Below are 19,824 nucleotides of genomic sequence, written 5' to 3'. Positions count from 1 at the left end.
TCTTTCTTACCACTTCCTGCAAAACGCATCATTTAAATTATCATTGGAATAAAATACAGTGTATCCATGACAACCATGATATCTTTGTATTTTAGGAAATGACATGGATCCATTCAAACATCTGTACAGATCGTTTTGCATAGTTAAAATCTTGGCCGCTGTGTTTTACATATACAGAATATCGAAATGTACACATCTAACATCTAATAAACTCTATCGAAGCTGTGAGTATTTTGTGTTTATGAACTATTCACATTGAATAATAATAACAAATCTGATCTGTGTGTGGACGAAGGGTTATTAAACTGTTCCGGCACTTGGATGGAGTATTTAGCGTCCCATAGTTGGCATGGTAACCGCGGGACTTTTCGATGTGGCGTCTTCAGCTTTCCATTGTGAGGTCACAGTTTTGATCTGTGTGTAGAACTGGATGCCCTGAAGGGAGAGGAAGAAAACGACATTTAACGTCACCGAGCATCACTGTGGTGTTGGCGCTTGTGAGCCTTTATCAAAACCGTACTTGTTTTCCATAGAAGTTCATGTCCCCTCTGAAAGATCCTCTTGAGCCGGTGAAGGAGAACATTGGCAGAGGAACGGGGATGGGCACATTGACTCCGACCTGCAGAAAACAAGTAGTGTCCCTCTCATTTCCATAAGAGCAAGTTTGTAAAGCAATTCCCCAGGAGCCCAAATTGCTAGCGCGAGTAAAATGTGGCTGATGAGAGATGTGGTGCATCTATGCCGTTTAAAAAAACAAGCTTACATGAGCACAATAAACATGGCTCAACCTGTGGCTTATATCTGCCATTTTGAAAGCACAGCATTGCTCTTATGATAGGGGAGACAAACTAAATAAAACACTTTGTTATGGAGGCAGCAGAGGCATGGCGCGGTTGGTTTAGAGTGTTTGAAACAGCGGGAGTAAGTGTGGACGCACTGAGGCCTGTTGGCAAAGGTGCAGGGGGGAGAAAAAAAAAAGGCAAAAAGAAGATGTTTGTTGCATCGAGGTTTGGAGAGGAGCACAGCACATGGCCTGCACAGCATTCCCCGACATGTGAACAGCAAACACAGGGCATAACTAGGCTCCACAGGCAAACAAACAGGGAGAAAAAGTTGGACGTGTTTATGCCTAAATGATAAACAGGACCCCGGGATCCCTTCTGAGATTAATTTAAGATTTCCCTTGCTCGAGTGCTACGTGGTAAAAATGTTTCTATGTCCCCCTGTTTTCAGCGAACAGATACATATTTGCTCTAGCTATTTGTAGTCTTGTCTGTTGGGAAGGTGGAGGGAAGGGGCTTACCGAACCTGTGTATTTTAGGTCAGGGGGCAAACATGGCTATACTTAACCTGGAAAGTGTTTGTTTTTGTAATACGGTTGTCAAACAGAAACGTGATGTGCTCTCGGCGGGAGATGCTGCATCGACATGACAGAGGGATGTGAATGTCTCCAAAACAGGGGAACACATTTGGAGGCTGCAGCCACTCACCTGGCCCACGTCCACCTCGTGAGTGTATTTACGTGCCGTGGCGCCGTTTGTGGTGAAGATAGCCGTGCCGTTGCCATAGGGGTTCCCGTTGACTAAACCGATGGCGTCATCCAGGGTTTCTGCTTCGAGAACGACCAACACGGGCCCGAAGATCTCCTCGGTGTAGCACTTCATCTTCGGCTGTAAGAGCACAAACATGAACCCAATGGATTTATATATTCAAAATGGTACTCTGATGCAAAAAGAGTTAAGGGCGGCACGTGTAAACCCACATACTGTGACATTGCCGATGATGGTGGGACCCACAAAGTTGCCGTTCTCGTAACCCTTGACCTTGACGCCGCGGCCGTCCAGGAGCAGCTTCGCGCCCTCGTCCACGCCACTCTGGACCAAACTGCAGACTCTCTCCTTGGCCTGGGGAGAGATCAGAGGCCCCACATCGGCACCGGGCTGGTCTCCTACAGCAGGGCCCCCGAAACAACCGGCTATAAGGTTACACGCCATGGTGATCGCTCGATGTGAGCACATTAAGGGCGCAGACATTCGGATGCTTCTTTTACCACAAACACACAAAAGCCAGGGCGAGGGGCACCCTGAGGCACTCCCTCAGAGATGGATACTTAGGGGTTTCCTGTGTACTGCACAAATTAGAGTCCATATCATTGCAAACGGGGAGAATCATTCTCTATTTTGCTTCATGTCAGGATTTGATGCTCTGAATCACTATTTAGGTCTGGGCCGCAGATCTGACCACAAATTTGCAGCATGTCTGACTCAACCAGCCTTTTCGCTCCCAGCGTATTCCAATGTGAAGTTACAATAAGGCAAAAGGCGAGAGGTGTGGTTAGGGCCGCTTGGGTGGCCCCGGGATGACTAAACCAAAGGCCCTCGGGGAGAAAAAGAGCTCAGGAGAAAGAGACGGGAGGTAAAGGGGTGGGGTGCCGGGGTGCGGTACCTGCGTTCACGCGCAGAGCCTTGGCACGCTCCACCAGCTCCGGCAGCCAGGCCCGCGCTTCGCCCACCAGGATGGCCGTGGACAGAGCCATGCAGCGCTGTCCCGCTGCCCCGAACGCTGCGCCCACAAGCTGGTTCAGAGTATTCTCCTTGTTGGCATCAGGCATCACCACACCATGGTTCTTGGCGCCCTGCGGCACATGAGAAGCGGTTAGCCCTCGGCAGCTTGAATCTGCACATTAGAGCGACTGGTTGGTCACAAGCGAGAGAAGATAATATCAGGGAATCATGAAAACAAACGACCGACAAATGTCAAATAGTAAACTTGTGGTCGAGAGGACTGACGGATAGAAGTAAAAACAAAAAAGACAGAACGTTTGTAAATCACAGGCTGGATTTTCCTACAGTGATGCACAGCTGCACTTTCTCATTTGCAATTTCTCTCTTCAACAGCCACAGGTTCCAGGATACAGCAACAATCTATTGGCCAAGGCCGCCACCTGCTGGATATCTGCAGCACAACAGTTGCAGTGCTATAAATTGATACTCACCATGTTGGACTGGACCCTCTTGCCATTTTTAGAGCCCCTCTCGTAAATATACTCCCCAGCTTGATTTGAGCCGACAAAGCTGATCGCCTTGATGGCAGGATGGTCGCAGATAAAATTCACGGCTGTGCCAGAAAGACAGTTGAAGAAAAGTGTTCATTTAAATATCCATCAATTATATCAGCTACATTCATTCATAAATAATGCTGTTTGGTACTGTGTTAAATAGTAAATCAACTCAAGGAATGACAAATGTATCAGCTGTCAGAGTTAAAGATTCCTGGTTGTTATGAATTAGAAAAGCTGATAGGCAAAGATTCAAAAAGGCTAAAATCAACTCTCTTCCACCAAATAAATTGTGAAAGCAATGTTAATATTAAAAACTGTTGAATGTGAATAAATCAGTCAGGAAAAAATCTTGATTGAATTAGTTATTTCAACATAAAGGTAGGAATGTAACAGATAAATACTTTGGATGTGGAATATTTCCTAGAAAAGTCAATTGTTTTGTTTGAAAACAGTGAAAAATAGGATATCTAATTTTCTATCATGAAAGATGGGAAAAAGACAGAAAATCATCACAGTGGAGAAGCTGGTTACTGAAGATTTGTGGTGTTTTCGCTTGGTAAATGACTAAAATCAATGAATTGCTTTAGTAATAGCATGATAAGAGCACAATACAATCAAAGCATGATCTGTATTGATAAGTGGCAGCTTAACAGGCAGCCATCCACCTATTTGATTGCACACTACACAAAAAAAGCAGTGGATGTCTTTAACGGTTGTGAATTTCCAAGACGGATATTGTAAATATCACGTTATCGGACAGTTAGTGAATGTGACCTTCTTAACCTGCACCTGCATAAATCAGTTTCATCATTTATACTAACTTGTCTCTGCACTGAAGATAAAGTTCAGACACAGAACAACAGATGAGCAGAGGTCACAGAGTCCAGCTCTCACCGGCGTGTTGGCCGTGGATCACGTTGAGCGTCCCGTCCGGAGCACCAGCGTCCTGCATCATCTTGACGAGCAGCATGGCGCAGGCTGGGACTCGCTCCGACGGCTTCAGCAGGTACGTGTTGCCACTCACCATGCCCATGGGGAACATCCACAGAGGGATCATGGCGGGGAAGTTGAAGGGGGTGATGCCCGCACACACCCCGATGGGCAGGCGGTAGGTGTAGGTGTCCATGTCCTTGGTGATGGAGGGCAGGGTTTCCCCGAGCATCAGGGAGGTGATGCTGCAGGCGTGCTCCACAACCTCTGCAGAGGAAAAACAGAGTGTCGACCACACTAGTTAGTTTGGTTCAATTTGTTTGTGGCAAACTGCAGTAATATCAAAATACAGAAACAAATAAAAAGCTAAATATTTAAAACTGCACACAAATAAGAAAAAACAGTCATCCTGGTTAACGACCTTTTGCTAAAGGAGAAAAACTGAGAGTAAATGTCTAAACTAGATTCCACAATGCAGCTATTGCACTTTAATGATAGGACGCTATGGTTCAAAGGGCTCATCAAGTAAACCACCCTTTGGTCAGAGCTGGTATAACTTATTAACCCTTCCTCCAACCACAAACTAAAAGCCTACATAACGTGCAAATGTTTACCTAATTGTTGCCCTCTGTAAATGTATCTCTGTGCCGAGCATGGGAGCAACTTAAACTTACGCAATCCCCTGAACACATCCCCCTCTGCATCTGCAAGGGTCTTTCCCTGTTCCACCGTGATGGACTTGGCAAGTTCTTTCTGGAAACACAAGACAACCTCTGTAACTCCAGGTTAAATATCAACTGACAATTTTCTATTTTAAATCAAACACAGCAGGCTCTGCAGTTAATGCTGAAAGGGAAACTGTATTTTTCAGCCGTGCACCTTACACTCTCTGATCCCTTTGACTTACAATGTTGTCCTTGATTATCTGCTGATAGCGGAGAAAGACCTGCTGCCGAGACAAGATGGAGGTCTCAGACCAGGAGAGGAATGCTCTGGAGCACGAGTCCACAGCAGCCAACATCTCCTCCTGCGTGGCTTTGGGTACGCGGGCGATCACCTCGTTGGTAGCCTGCAGAGGAGTGATTTAAAGTCAGGCCATCGAGGGACTCCATTTACAACTTCAAAACCATAAAACGATGAATTAGTTATTCAGGGATATTTTGGTCCAGTTGAAGTTATTGAGGCCCGTTGACAAGTCTTTGAATGAGTTATGTGCGGTTTCATAAATCTACAGGTCAAAGGTTATCAAAAACAGATAAGGGATTTCCACACTGACTCCTTCACAACACATTTATTAATTACTAGTTAATGTATAATTGCTTCGGTTTAAATAATGTCATCTCACTGATCGGCAATAACAGATATATTTATTAATCGATTTAATTCACACGTGACCTGACATGTATCGTGTCCTTTCTCTCCAGGGAACTCACTTGTGCGTTTGGAACATTTTGAACCTGCAGGTCACAATCTACATTTTGCTCAAATTAGCTTTGGGCCGTTCAGCAACACAACCTGCTTCGTAGACGCAGTGTCGTTACACATTATGCAACATGATAAGCAACTTCTGTAGATTCTGCTGTCAGATGACCCGTCAGAGCCAATGACAGTGCAGCATCACGCTGAAACCAACCATGTAGACTAGGATATGCATGTTTGAGAAGAGGATGAGTGGTGTTTACTGATCCAAACCTGGTGACACACTTACAGGATTATGAATATCCAGCCATTCTGAGGTCTTGGACTCGACGAACTTCCCATCGATGAACAGCTTGGTGTTCGGCTGCGAGGACACGACACCACAACAACTGCATTTAATCATCCACCACGTTTTTTGTAAACTGTGACAGCACACTGACAACTGTTCTGTTTTCCACTCACCACTGAGGAGGAGGAGGAGGAGTAGCACATGCGGCCAACTTTAAGTGGGACCTGGGGCAAAAAATACAGATCATTAATACATGCATATACATACATACATGAATATTAACAATATTAATAACAACAGAAAAGCTGCAATTGTAGGTTTGCACACAAGCAGCTTATCTCTGCTGCAGCCTGGAGGCCTGAAAGATTAATGAGCAACCACAGAGTTATGACAGGGACAAAGTCAAGCTGAGTAAAGAGGAGACAACTGAAGTTAGTCCCATGTGTGTGGAGTCAATCCCACTGAAACAATGTTTATGGGAAGTTTGAATGGTTTGTATAAGTTTACCTTGGTCCTGAGCACTGATCTTAACGCTGTTGACGCCATGGTGCAGATGTGAATTGGCCCAGACGGACTAGATCTTAGCCAGCTGCAGGTACGACGGCGGAAGACAACTCTCACTTTTCTTCTCCCTGACAGGGTCGCACCTCCTGTGGGGGCGGGCTCTGGGTGGGGGGGGAGCTGAGGCCGGCGATTCGCTCCGCGCCCGCACCCTCCCATGACTAACGCAGCCCGATTGGATCACTGCGGACGCATTCTGTCCAATCCCTAAGCTGGAGCTCCGTATCATCCCGCCCACACTGTGTAGAGTCGAGCAACCATTGGAGGAAATCCTTATTTTTATTTGTGACCAGGAAGTGATGCAACCAAAGGCTGAACTGTGTCCAAAATGTCTGCAGAACTTCTCACTAAGACTTTAGTGTTGTACTGTTGATCGTAAGCGACGACCCGTTGCAATTTATCCTTTAAATAAAAGTGACAATGTTGTCACAGCCACAGTAATGCACCTGTCCCCAGTTTGCCTCGCCAAGGTAGTGTATTAACCCTCTTTGCTGTGTGTGTGTGTGTGTGTGTGTGTGTGTGTGTGTGTGTGTGTGTGTGTATGTGTGTGTGTGTGTGTGTGTGTGTGTGTGTGTGTGTGTGTGTGTGTGTGCGTCTGCGTGTGCCAGATGTCTAATGGGAACCATATGAAACCCCAAATGTTGCTGAGTCATGGAGCAAAGATTAGGTAGGAGGGGGTTTAGGATCACTTCCTATTGGCTGCTGCAGGATGAGGACGATGTAGAAAAACTGTTGCATTAGTTTCAACTGTGAGAAATCTAGAGCAAAGCAGCCATGGCATCTCCAGCCAAGGTGAACAACTGCAGAGACAGGACAAGTTAACAATGTCAAGAGGAAGTGGAAAGTGTGCTTTCTAATGGACTGACTGTGTTTTTATGTGGCTTTCTGTGCAGCCTGTTCTTCATGGATACTTCAGAAGCTCCTGCTCCTGGAGGGTTCGCATCGGTGAGTTCTTTAAATATATATTATATATGTGGAGAGATGTCTTGCTTATGCATCGAGCAAACACAACGAGGAGGATGGTGAAATGTTTGGCTGTTTATCAAGTGTTTATTCTCTGCTCATAAAGAAAAGCTTAAAATCACAACCTTTATTCAGGAGGAAAAAAATCTGTCTAAAAACCCACAAGGATTTATAATAATGATGTAATTATCGATATCAACTGATATATTGTTCAGCTCCATTTTAAATCAGTTTTGATGTTGACAAGATGATGATTAACTTTTTTGTGCAACAGCTTTTGCTCTTAAAGGAATAGAGTACGACCAGGTTCCAGTCAATCTGATCAAAGATGGAGGTCAGCAGGTACAAAATGCAGATTCACTGGATTCATTACATCAATTGTTGCATGAGACGTCTCCGAGTTGTGTTTTCTAACGTCTGGTCTGCATAATTAAACTAGCATGGCACGCAGTAGAGTGCATACCTCCACCTTCAGTCCCATGTACCGGGTTCCTAAATGTGCCTAATTTTTTTTCTAACAGGATTCATGAATTATTCCCTACAAAGACTGTGAGAGATTTGATAAACGGTCTATCTAAAAACTATCTAAGAAAGATAAAGAAATAAATCCTGGATCTGTCCCATGATCCGGATCAGAACCAACTTTTTATGGATTGTTTCCTGACCCATAACAAATCCAACCAAATTTCATGGAAATCTGTTGTTTTTATGTAATCAAACCAAAAATGGGTGAAACATAACAGTCTTGGTAGAGGTATTTACAGATGTGTTATCAGCTTCTAATGACTAAAATGTATAAACGTAATATTGCATTAGTCTAAAAAAGTTCTCTTTGTGCTCAAGCTCACTGAACAGTACAAATCCTTAAACCCCATGCAACAAGTGCCTGCAGTGGAAATCGATGGCATCACCCTTTCTCAGTCAGTGAGTCCCTCCAATCTTCACCCAACTCATCCTCACATTTTATTTGACACAAGAAACTGTAACACTGAGGTCAATGAGGATGTTGTGTGCTCTCACAGCTGGCAGTGATCCAGTACATCGAGGAAACCAGGCCAGGACCCCGCCTCCTTCCTGCAGACCCCAAGAAACGGGCCCAGGTCCGGATGATCAGTGATGTCATTGCCTCTGGGATACAGCCACTGCAGGTGGGTTACAACTGAGGCAGACAGTTCAAATGGTATCTGTTCTAATACCAAGACTTGTGGGTTCACACCTGACGCTAGAATGGCAGTGCGTACCTCTGCCAAGGCTCAACAGTGACCTTGTGAAAACACATTTAAATTCACTAGATCTGGATCCTTGTGATCCCAGAACCATCAATCCCTGATTTTGTTTTCATCAAGATCTATATATTACCCTGAGAATTTAATGACAATGTTGAACCACCCCCATCTCACTATGTTAGTGAAAAATAAATCCAGAATCCACCCTCTGATCTGGAGCCGCACAAAAACTGAACAGGTTCTTCCCTAACCCACACTGCATCCCTCCACCAAGTGTCATGTCCAGTAGTTTTTGCATAATTCTGCTAACTGACTGACAAACTTCCTTGGTGGATGAAATAATACAATTCCCTAATGTCACAACGTGGATCAACTTAACGCTATAAATTTGGATGTTTCAGAACTTGTATGTGATCCAGAAAATGGGAGCAGAGAAAGTGCCTTGGGCTCAGCAATTCATCACTCGTGGTTTCCAAGGTTGGTGCAAGTGCAGTCTTCATAGTAACAGGATTATTCCACAGAGCCATCTCCTGTCATTCTGTCAAATGTGACTCTAATGCAAGTTGTGTTCTCATCCAGCTCTGGAGCCCATTCTGAAGCAAACGGCAGGAAGATACTGTGTCGGCGATGAGGTTAGGATACTGCTCATCATATTCCTAACAAGCCGATCACTGTGGCACACAGCAGATACTTTCTAATTTGATTCTATTTATATCTTATAGATTTCCATGGCCGACATCTGCTTGGTCCCACAAGTCTACAATGCAGAGAGGTAAGGTCACCCTGAAGGAGAAAAGTGAAATCCACCATGTGTATTCTGAACTTTAAAAAACCTTTACAAACGACGCCTCGGTCTTTATTCTCACCAGGTTCAAGGTGGACGTCGAGCAGTTCCCAACCATCAATAGGTTAAATCAAACCCTAATTGAAATCGAGGCTTTCAAAGTGAGCCACCCGTCTTGCCAACCAGACACACCTTCCGATCTTCGCACATAACAGCTATACAAAGTAATTTGAGACTTTCTTTAATAAAACACTTTGAAAATAAGACTTTGACTGTTGTTACTGTACAAAACATTTCAAAGAGTGAAGAGACTGTTAGCTTAAAATATTTAATATAAAATTACATTTTTAAAGGACAGTCCAGCATTTTGCTATCATTATATACTGATATGTGTGTTATGTGCAAAACATGCAAATCAGATTTGTTATGCAAAGTGGCCACCCCACCACCTGCACACTGTTGGCTGCATGTTGGAAAAATAGCTCTTTACTGAAGAGGATTAAATAAAAGAATAAAATAAAGGAATACAAAAAACAGTAAAGACTAAGTAGTCAAATTACAATTAAATAACATGTAAAGAGAGACAGTAGAGAGAACTGTGGAGACAAACAAACTTGGAGGTCACAGCATCATCCTCAATCTGTTCGAAGACAAAAAAACTAAAAACTATTGTCCTTAAATTTCTCTGATGATCCATCACTTTCCTCCAGGAACCTCCACTGTGCACTTAAGTGTGTCGTTGTAGAAGGAACCGGAGCAGTCGGACCCACCAAACACCAGCACTGTGCAGTAAACTCTGACGTTTTCACTCGGCTCGTGCTTCTCGGTGTCGGTCAGGACGGAGCAGCTCAAACTCAGCATGCTGTGTCCAGCACGAGGTTTGGAGCAAAGCACGGGAGACGCCACCGAACTCCACATGTTGGTATCTGAGGACAAATCGAGGCAGGAGAAGATGCTGTGAGAAGAGCATACTGAATTGATAAATTTGCAGGAAATGATGAGACTGAAAGGATCGCTTCTCACCAGTGCTGAAGACGTGTACGTCTTGGAGCGTTCCGATTGAACTGCAACCGCCACTGATTAAAATCCTGTTGTCTGAAACTGGGACCGCCGCATGAAACCTGTCACAAGAACACGCAAGAGGCTTTAATCTGAAGATTTCTTTCAATACTCAATTGTATAATTTCTCTTTCCAGAATAAAAAAGAAGACAATACTGGATGACGACTTTTATTTATAAATTCAAATGCTGTGTAAAAACACTTAAACCAGATGGGTCCGTCGATGACAGATCTCAAGGTCGATTAGTTCTGGACTCACCCTCGAGGCAACGGGGGCATGTTCCCACACTTCACAGCTGTGTACTCCATAAATCCTTCACGCAGCGAGGAGGAAAAAACATAAATATCACTGCAATCCAGGATCCAACATCAGCACTTAACACAAGCCAACAAATCTGCACTTACCCAGATCTAGAACGTGGAGATCATTGAGGTAGGTTGCAGTCTTCCTGCCACCAAATATCATCAACTTCTGTGAGAGAAGCGTGGCTGAGTGCCTGTTCAGTACAAACACCATTTTAATCTTGAAAGACAATAAAGAAAAGAAAGTGACAGTGAATGTCCTGCAGCTGTGTTTTGGAAAGAGCACTGACCCAAACCGAGGCAGAGGTTTGTCGCCCTCCACGATTGGCTGGTACCAGAGCTCAAACTCTGGGTTGAAGATGTACAGAGCATTGCTGCAGGACTTCTCCCCAGACGAATGTCCCGGATGGACTCCACCGAACACAAACAGCTCCTTCTTATAGAACAGTGCAGAGTGATACGCCAGAGTTGGAATGTTCCCCTTTGCCTGCAGCGGGGAAAATCCACAGAGGAAAATAAAGAAATCTTTGCTCGAGTATCTGCAAAGAATTTTAGAACTACAACATGTTAGTAACAAACCCACAGTGACAAGCTTCCACTTCCAGGTCAGAGTGTTGAGGATGTACATCTCGCTGTAGCGCTGACCCTCCCTCAGGCCCCCGTACACAAACACCGACTTGGAGTCTGGGTCGTAGGTCGCAGAGTGTCCTCGGGCACAAAGTGGAACAGGTCCAGAGGCAGAGGAGTTCATGGGGAACCAGAAGTCACTGTCTGAGAAGGGTGGCAATGCAATTGGTGTAAAACTAGTAGTTTAGGGCTTCATTACCTCCACCAAGGATGTTTCACCCCAGTGAAAGGTACTGGAGAGGTACTGGTCAGGGAAGAAACCTTTATATTATGGTGCAGATCTGGATCAGGGGGCGGATCTAGGACCTTCTCAGAGAATAATTCATGGATCTTGATGAAAATAAATATATCAGGCATGTTTAGAGGACTGATTTGGGCAATTTGGTACAACCTAATTGAATTTAAGTGGATGGTTGGGCCTTGGCGGAGGTATTAGTGCCATTTTCCTATATGGTGCTATATATTTAAAATCTTATAAGAGACTACAAGTAGTAAATGTCTGAACACACATTTTTAATAAACTCCCCTCACCTAACTCAAGCTTCCACAGGGAATCCTTGCAGTAGTTTTGATCTGCCGTCTCTCCGCCGATTAGGACGGCGGTGTCGGGGTCGCTCAGACACATCGTGTGGCTCCAGCGCCTCGATGGACACACTGAAACTGAAGCACGATCTTTGTCCAAACCCATTTTGTGAATTCGGATGCGACAGTTGTATTTAATGGGGTTCCTGACCTTTTCTGTTGTCACCCTTTATCTGCGCCGTCAGTCCTTCCTTGCTGTTCATCCTGTACAGCCTTTTTTTCTTTGGGCTTGAAGCCTGGTCTATGTCCTCAGTGAGACTGTCCATGTCCTCAGAGCTCCAGGTCATGTGGCCTCTTTTACTGATCACCGTCCGCCTCGGTGTCTTCTCCTGTTTTACATGAGGACAGGCTAAATTACACACGTCACATGCGGACGGTAACATATTGTCTTGAGTGTGAGTCTTACCGTGGGCCAAGCTGTGTGTTTGTTGCCCACTGTGATGGAACTGGTGTAAATTTTGCTCACTTGGATCTCGGCAAAAGAAACACTGTCACACATCTGCGAGGAGTTGGTTGTAATCTGCAAGCCAGGACAATGACTGAGGGTTGCACTGAGAGCACAGGTGAACCGCTGAACTTCTTCTTCTCTTACCGTATCATTTTCAGCAGCGTGGTGCAGAGTGCTGCAGAGATCCGTTGCATTGTGCTGCTCCGGGAACAGACACTTCCTTTGAGCCAGAGGAGTGCTGCTGAGGACGCCGGATTCATCCTGTGACCAGTCACAAGTCGTCAAAGCATTGTAAACAGTCTGAGCCAAGAAAGAACCCATGAGACTCTGTCTAATAAACTCAATTACAAACCGTATTAATAAGAATAAAACATCTTTTATGAGATGCAAGAAAACAGATGAGATCTTAAAATTTGCTGTTCTGCAGGAGCAAAAAGGTCAGTCAAATAGATAGACACAAGTAGAAAATAAATAGAAAATATAAATGAAAGTATATATAGAATAGAGAACTGAATATAACAGCTGTGACTCTATACGGTGTGAATGACTGCACATGATTATATATAGTGTAAAGGACTGCACATGGTTATATACAGTGTAACAGATTGCACATTATCATGTATAATGTAACGGATTGTACATAATAATATACAGTGTAACGACTGCACATGGTTATATATAGCGTAACGGTTTTCACATGAGTGTACAGACAGAAATCAGTTATTTATTTGTAACCTAAGGTGCTTTCCGTCATTTAACATTGGAGTTAGGTTGTATATAGTAAAACCTCGCACCTCTTCACACACTGTGAGAACAATCTTGCCATAAACTCCTCTCCGGCCCCTCTCTGCCGCCACAGAGGCGATGTCCGGGCTCCAGTCTCCCTCCCAGGTAAGACACCTGTATTCAAAGAGAAGCTCATACATTAAGACCTGAGTGTTTTTGCTTGGTTTTGAGATTGGTCCAGTCTTCCTCACACCTTGCCTGAGATGTCAGGGTCCCGATCCTCTGGGCCTGCAGCTCCGCACTGACCACCACCTCCACTGAGATGGTGGCGGTGTCACCTCCTCTCCACTCGCCCACGCCGAAGATGACGAGCTGTTTGGGCAGCGGCAGCGGCACGTGGACCTGGAAACATCTCCGGGTGGATTTGCTGCCAAAAGGGAAGGAACAACGTGTTTGGAGAAAAGACAGCATGGAGGTGATTTTAGTTTTTTTCAGTGGCACACACCTGATGAACTGGCGTGGAGCGTCACGCAGAGACCAGAGCACGTAGAAGTTCATCTTCACCATGTTGTTGTTGTTGTTGTTTGTTCGGAGTCAGATTGTAAAATCTCTGCTGCCGCTAAACAACACGCCTGCAAATTTTGCGCAACTTGTCACTTCCGTAAACGCCACTGATTGGCCGAACCTGGAGGCCGCAGTAGAAACACACACCTGTGACGAGGTACAGTTAATTACATTTATCAAAGGTTCAATTTAGCGAGTTTTAGGCGAAATGTTATCAAACATATAATCTGTTTATAACAGCGCAATATTTATTTTTATTAAAAGAAAAATCAACGAGTGCGTATTTGTTTTTATTCGATGTATTTATTATGTATTTGCCCCTTTAAGGAAAGTTTGTAGTGTGTGACGTAGTGCACCTGGGTATTGTGGGAAAAGACGCTAAAAGTGTGTGTATAACGAGTGACGGACCACCTGGAGGTGATGCGAGTGTTGCTCCTGCTGTATATCCGAGAAATAAAGTGGCCGCATTCCAAGTAAAGAAACATCTCCTCCTCCTTATTCACGGAGCGGTCCGGACGGCTGGTTACCGACCAGACAGCGAGCCAAGATAACCAGTGACAGGGGCGGCTCCTGGTACAGGCGACATAGGAGACTGATTTATCATGACGTGACACATGCAATGTAAAACAATACATTAACGTCACACCGTCATCCTCTAACCCCGGGGACGCACCGGAAGTAGAAGCGCTGCGAAAAGTGGTCCGCCTCCTTTCCTCGCCCATGTTAAATACATGGGCTGTTCACACCTATGGTTCGCACCGGCAGCGTAGTGCCGGGAAGAACCAGGAAGCGCCGCGGCCACACACACACAAGCACATAATCTCCTGTGGGGGGGTGGCGGCTACAGGCTTGCGTAGGTCAGTCACCTGTGAAGACCAGCATCATTTACCCCTGAACCAGCGCGGAGAAATGATGATGATGATGACAAATTAAATATAAAATTAAATATAAAATTAAATATAAAATTAAATATAAAATTAAACATAAAATTAAATATAAAATAAATTAAATGAAATAAAAAATAAAAAAAACTGCGCGCGCACATCCTGCGCAGAAGCCCATTGCACACATCCTGCGCAGAAGCCCAATGCGCAGGAATTGCACTCGCAGTTTTTTTTTATTAAATTTTTTCCTGTTTTTATATTTAATTAATTTAAATTTACATAGTGTAAGATATTTTGCAATTAATAGGAGGAATCCTGCCTGTTTTAAGAGTTCAGTATATTGCCAGCTTGAAAATGGGAAATATAGGAATTTGAACCCAGCACTTCTTGTTAATGAACGAACTCTTTACCAACTAGGCCAAACAACCTGATGGTTGCAATAGGGAACTAAGCACATTAAGAAGATGGACAAATTATCGTGTGTGTGTGTCCGTGTCATTTTATGCTGCTTTGATAAACACTTCAGAGAAAATATTTTCTACTTTACTACATATATTTGGCAGCCTTACTTAAAAGTTACTTTTATATTTTGGGCTTTTAGATACTGGATGATTCAACTCCTGAGGCTGCCCCCTGCTGGGTGCTGGGTTCCTCTGCTGCTCTAGCTTGGTTTGTGCAGCTTGTGAATAACTAAAGTTGTCCATAAAAGAAAATCTTTAATATCCTTCAAGGGCAATTTGATGTACAGCCAGCAATCAGTGCACGACAAAAATAAACCAATATATACAATGTAAATAAAACACAATATAAAAACCCTATAGACTAAGTAGCAGGGGGAAATTAGCTTCTACTTAATGAATTGATAAATCGACCAACAGAAAATTACCCGTCAACTATTTAGATATTCTCGAAAATTTTCATTCTACTTTTAATTTCCTGTTGTGTTTTTAATTATTATTAATGTTGGTGACATTTACTTGATAAATGGGTGGAGTATTTATTACCTCTGCTAAGGAAGTTATGTTTTCATCTCTGTCAGTCAACAGGTTTATGTAATAAACTACTGGACCAATAACCACACAACTTGGTAGAAGGAAGCTGTATGGATCAGTGCTGAACCTATACGGCTCTGTTGAGCTCTACTGAGTGCCAGTCTAGTGAATGAATCTTGAATCTTCTCTGTGTGAAGGGTTGAATGGTAAAATGTATTGTCAAGTGCTATATAAATACAAACCTTATTATATAATATAGTATATATAATAGACCTAAACTAGTTTGAATGTCTTCAGTTTACCTCCTACCAGGTGTAGATAATATATTGTCATCTGTCTGTATATATTATGATAAATTTTCATATCTGCGTATGTACATAAAGTGAAATTATTTGAAAGTAGATTTAAGAAGTTACTGCATATCTCCAGTTCAAACCGTTAGAAATCATCAAATCTTGTAGTCATTATTCATGTTTAATGTAATTAGCATCAAACTTGGATTTAAATCGAAAACATTTGGAATAGTAATGTTTGTTCTACTGCTTTTACTGTGAAATGCCAAGTGACAGTATGAGTAACTCTGGATTGTGATTGGCCCTCAGGGGGTGCTTAAAATAAAACTGGTTTCATCAACACCACTGTAACAATAACATCAATCCCCTAAAGCCACTATTTAATAGAAGCACAAGGGACCATCCTGAAGCGTTTTCTAATCCTGGACCTGCGGCGAGACTGTGATGAAATGAGAGTTCACACACACATACAGCAGTAGTCTAAATGGCTTTTTCTGCACAATAGACTTCTTTAAACAATAGACATTGTTCTAACCCTCAAATGAATCCCAAAAGAAACTAGACAATCTCTTCTTTATTGTGTTATATAAATTTCAGGAACAAATATCATAACTTACAGTGAACGGTACAGTACAGCAAACAAGGGATGCTTTAAACCTGTTGCTTTACATTGTTTAGGGCGTTAGCAGCCAAACCTGTGACATCTTTGGAAACACATGCACAAGTGAACATGGTAAAAGCACTGAATTTGAAAAACAAGGACGAAACAAAGCTTTTCCACCACAATCGGATCCGAAGTGATGCCCGACGCACTGAGGAGTCTCGAAAACAAACACGCTGATTTTCACTGACATAGACCTGTGCACAAAATACATCTAGATTAAATATTACAACTGCTCCCGACCTCCGAAACAGCAAATTAAAGAAGGGGGGGGGCAAAAGTAAATATTGAATCTATATTACATAATAAGAGCTTTCTGTGATAAGGGATGGCTTTTATTTGTGTCATAAAAAGCTAACTGAGAAACTGTTGCATAAGGACATTCAACTTATGACCTTTTTGACCAACACGGACAGGGGACATGTCTCTGCAGATTGTTTTTCTACGTTGAATTGAACACAAATATGTAAGAAATGTATACGAGCGCAGGGCAGGAGGATAAACACAAGCAGCAACCACAAAGCAAAGGAACAATCGTAACGGTAGAAAGTGCACACAGACACATCCGCAACAGAAAACCTCAATTTTCCTTTTAAAGCGCTGCTGATGAAGAAACCAGCCTGGTGAGATATATTCTGTGCAGGCATTCCCTGATCACTGCTACCATAGAAGTGTTAAAGCTGAAGACAATGTAAGTTTTCTGACGGGCACTTGACCAAGCAGCACAGTGCAAACATGGGAACATGGCACATACGCAGGACTTCTTCAAATATCTATCAGCGAGACGTCGGAGCAAATGCTGCGTTCAAAACTATCAGACAATATAATGTGGACTCAACATGTAGCAACACAAGCTAAAAGTGATAAAAAATAGATATGCCTATATTTAACCTTTTATATTATAACTTCATTTTCATAGTACGAAATCAAAAATAATTCAATGTTGATAGGAGTAACATTCTTTAACGTTAGAGCGGCATCTCAGGCACTGTAATAAACCCTGTAGTAAAGCGTTTTATTTCGCCACAGTGAGTATGAGTTGTCGAACTTCAGCAGGTAGGTTCCTTCACCTGGAAAATCGTGGCTCCCCCCGAAGACGGACAAGTGACTGTCCTGGCGATAGACCGGTAAGATTTCGGCAAGGTTTGAGTTGGTTTGGGTTTTGGAGCCCTTCTCCACGTCTCCGTTACTGACAGGCCCTGCAGCAGAAATCCCACAAAGCTCAAAGTCAACATATCATAGACAAAGAAGATGAGGTGTTGATACAGACGACATCTAGGAAATTCTTTGAAAAGGCTAACTGTATGCTAAAATGACATCATCAACAAGTCCCACTGACCTTCCAGGTCCTCCTCTTCATCCTCGTCGTCACTTGACTCACTGATGTGCACCGTGATGGACCGGTTTGTGACAGGAGTCCAGTCAAAGTAGATGCCAAAGCCAATGTCGTAACCGTCTGTGGCGAACTCCCAGCTCACTTTCTTGGCCTCGGGGACAGTGGGGATGTGAACCGTCATGATGTCGCCCCGGTACACCGTCACCACGCTGTCCGGCTCCGATCGGAGCTTCGCCTTCAGCTCCTTCAGTGTCGCAGATGTCCATGTTGTCGGCGGCTCCAGGGGCGGCATCTGGGCTGCCATCGGGGAGGAACCAAAAGCAATATGTTCACGAAGCATAACAGCACCTCTGATCATCACTCATCTGGGTTAGATAAGCTTTTCAATAATTCTAGATGTATGTCTCTAGAGCTCGTTCTACACTGTAACAGATTTATGAAAACTCTGAATCAGAGTCACGGATAAAACAAAGCAGGCGTCATGATGAAACGCTCGGCGGGTCCTCACGTTTCATCTCAGTGGAGAGTTGACAGCTCCCAGTGCTGTTGTTCTCCTCGCCTCCGTCCCCCGGGGCCGGCTCAGCAGGGGCCTCTTCGTTACCCTCAAAGTGCACACATGCAAGACACACGTTATTACATCAATCTGAAACGAGATCTTAAATCACTGTTTAATGCTACTGACTGACATCTGATCCAACATACTTAAACATGAATTACCTCTGAACGCTGCCCCGAATCCTCCTTGATTTCCTCCATGTCAGCCTGGTCGTCTGTTTGGGGTTGGCTCTTTGACAGATCTGTATTCTGGAGACTGAAGGAAGAAAAGCAGCAGAAAATGAAATCAAGTATTTATAAATGGGATGACATTAGGATGCAATGAGCATCAGCAGCTGGCCGTGTCAGCCCTTTGTATATCAGCACGATGAGCAACACAATCTAGAGCAGCAACAGGTTACCTTTCCAGCGGGCTGGTGTCGCACTGGTTGGATGTTACCCCGGGGAAAGACGAGAAGGAGAGGGATGACAGCCGGGACTGGAGCTCTGATGTCGCCTCCAATCTCTCCATGGCTGTAAAGACAAGGCAGACACCTCAGTCAGCGCGGCGAGAGAAAAGAGAGAGATGAAACCCCGCCTCTTCCGACCAACCTCAGGGAGGAAGAGCGATGACAACACTGGAGCTAGCATGCTGCTAACACAGGCTGGATACGCTAAACAAAGTGTAACCGGACACACCTGAGCCACGTCAACCACAGCAGAGATTGTGACTGAACAGCTAAAGCCACTGGGAGGAGTGGTGTGTGTTGGTGTGGTGAGCTCCGGCCGCCACAATTCACTCCATCCTGGCAAACTACTGGCTCTCAGCTGACTAGCCGCTTGGCTCCCGTTAGCTAGCTAGCTAGCTCGCTAGCTCCAGCACAAACCCATCGCACCACGGGTGAAACCAAAGATTAAACCCCGGCTATCTGATACCTTGACACCGTGTCACTCGTATCCAGCTGAGGCCATGAGAGGAGACGCCTCCATGTCACTGCGGCCCTGTCACACACCTCCACGGTGCGGTTCCTGCTGCTGCTGCTGCTGCTGCTGCTGCCGGGAGAGAAACACTGTCTGTGAAGACTTCCGTGTTTTCTCCAGAGTTGAAGAAAAGGGGCGAATCTGAGGCGTAGTAGAAACTGGAGGCTTCAGAGGATATTTTTACTTGGTGCTAATGAATAGAGTGATGATGATTAACTTAATAATAGTTCAGCTATAATATAATTATACTTCTATACTACTTATAAATATTATCTTAATTTACATCCTTATATTAAAGTTAATCTAATATATAAATTAATATATAAATAGATTTTTTTTTACAATTTGCTGAGACTGATAGATTTCAGTGATTTATTTCATTTTTGTATGTAGTTTATTTTATTTTTTTGTCCTTAGTGTTTTTCCTGCAGTGGAAAATGTGAATGTAATTTGACATCAGTACGACATGTTCTCATGACCATTTTCATTTATTGCAACATATCCAGAATACCAACCTGTGTTCTTTGCATTGTAAACTAGAATAAACACCCAGCAGGTATATGCCTCCCTCCGACAACCAGGGCAGTATCAGTCTTAGGG

General features: G+C 43.8%; 4 protein-coding genes across 7 annotated transcripts; 1 reads left to right on the top strand and 3 right to left on the bottom strand.

Moving 5' to 3' along the window:
• Nucleotides 1-63: 63 nt before the first annotated feature.
• aldh6a1 (aldehyde dehydrogenase 6 family, member A1) lies at nucleotides 64-6,359 on the bottom strand. The gene is made up of 12 exons (XM_053434948.1): nucleotides 6,207-6,359; nucleotides 5,873-5,923; nucleotides 5,700-5,774; nucleotides 4,899-5,060; nucleotides 4,666-4,744; nucleotides 3,956-4,258; nucleotides 2,996-3,117; nucleotides 2,446-2,635; nucleotides 1,767-1,948; nucleotides 1,491-1,670; nucleotides 521-619; nucleotides 64-435 (listed from the first exon to the last, which is right to left on the bottom strand). Exons 1-12 carry the CDS (start codon nucleotides 6,243-6,245, stop codon nucleotides 331-333), a joined length of 1,587 nt encoding a protein of 528 aa, XP_053290923.1. The 5' UTR covers nucleotides 6,246-6,359; the 3' UTR covers nucleotides 64-330.
• A 178-nt stretch (nucleotides 6,360-6,537) lies between these two features.
• Nucleotides 6,538-9,497, top strand: gstz1 (glutathione S-transferase zeta 1). Of its 4 annotated transcripts, none has more exons than XM_053434950.1 (9): nucleotides 6,538-6,730; nucleotides 7,154-7,205; nucleotides 7,498-7,565; nucleotides 8,067-8,147; nucleotides 8,246-8,371; nucleotides 8,851-8,926; nucleotides 9,029-9,081; nucleotides 9,172-9,221; nucleotides 9,319-9,497. In XM_053434950.1, exons 1-9 carry the CDS (start codon nucleotides 6,701-6,703, stop codon nucleotides 9,443-9,445), a joined length of 663 nt encoding a protein of 220 aa, XP_053290925.1. In that variant the 5' UTR covers nucleotides 6,538-6,700; the 3' UTR covers nucleotides 9,446-9,497. The 4 variants fall into 4 exon arrangements, with proteins under 4 accessions (XP_053290925.1, XP_053290927.1, XP_053290928.1 ...); XM_053434951.1 differs by lacking the exon at nucleotides 6,538-6,730 and adding an exon at nucleotides 6,910-7,052; XM_053434952.1 differs by lacking the exon at nucleotides 7,498-7,565 and having other exon boundaries at nucleotides 6,547-6,730.
• A 50-nt stretch (nucleotides 9,498-9,547) lies between these two features.
• On the bottom strand, nucleotides 9,548-13,546 carry zgc:163014 (uncharacterized protein LOC100038766 homolog). The gene is made up of 13 exons (XM_053434902.1): nucleotides 13,485-13,546; nucleotides 13,233-13,406; nucleotides 13,048-13,153; nucleotides 12,398-12,514; nucleotides 12,212-12,325; nucleotides 11,957-12,134; nucleotides 11,755-11,883; nucleotides 11,180-11,367; nucleotides 10,887-11,083; nucleotides 10,699-10,790; nucleotides 10,553-10,607; nucleotides 10,257-10,354; nucleotides 9,548-10,159 (listed from the first exon to the last, which is right to left on the bottom strand). The coding sequence occupies exons 1-13, from the start codon at nucleotides 13,544-13,546 to the stop codon at nucleotides 9,930-9,932; spliced, it is 1,740 nt and encodes a 579-aa protein (XP_053290877.1). The 3' UTR covers nucleotides 9,548-9,929.
• A 2,722-nt stretch (nucleotides 13,547-16,268) lies between these two features.
• On the bottom strand, nucleotides 16,269-19,326 carry tmed8 (transmembrane p24 trafficking protein 8). Its single transcript, XM_053434697.1, has 6 exons — nucleotides 19,180-19,326; nucleotides 18,666-18,777; nucleotides 18,427-18,520; nucleotides 18,218-18,311; nucleotides 17,713-18,006; nucleotides 16,269-17,572 (listed from the first exon to the last, which is right to left on the bottom strand). The coding sequence occupies exons 2-6, from the start codon at nucleotides 18,773-18,775 to the stop codon at nucleotides 17,355-17,357; spliced, it is 810 nt and encodes a 269-aa protein (XP_053290672.1). The 5' UTR covers nucleotides 18,776-18,777; nucleotides 19,180-19,326; the 3' UTR covers nucleotides 16,269-17,354.
• Between the last annotated feature and the right edge of the window lie 498 nt (nucleotides 19,327-19,824).

This window comes from Pleuronectes platessa, chromosome 11 (assembly GCF_947347685.1).
Source record: "Pleuronectes platessa chromosome 11, fPlePla1.1, whole genome shotgun sequence".
In the NCBI taxonomy this organism is placed as follows: Eukaryota; Metazoa; Chordata; class Actinopteri; order Pleuronectiformes; family Pleuronectidae; genus Pleuronectes; species Pleuronectes platessa.
This window is presented reverse-complemented; position numbering and strand designations above follow the sequence as displayed.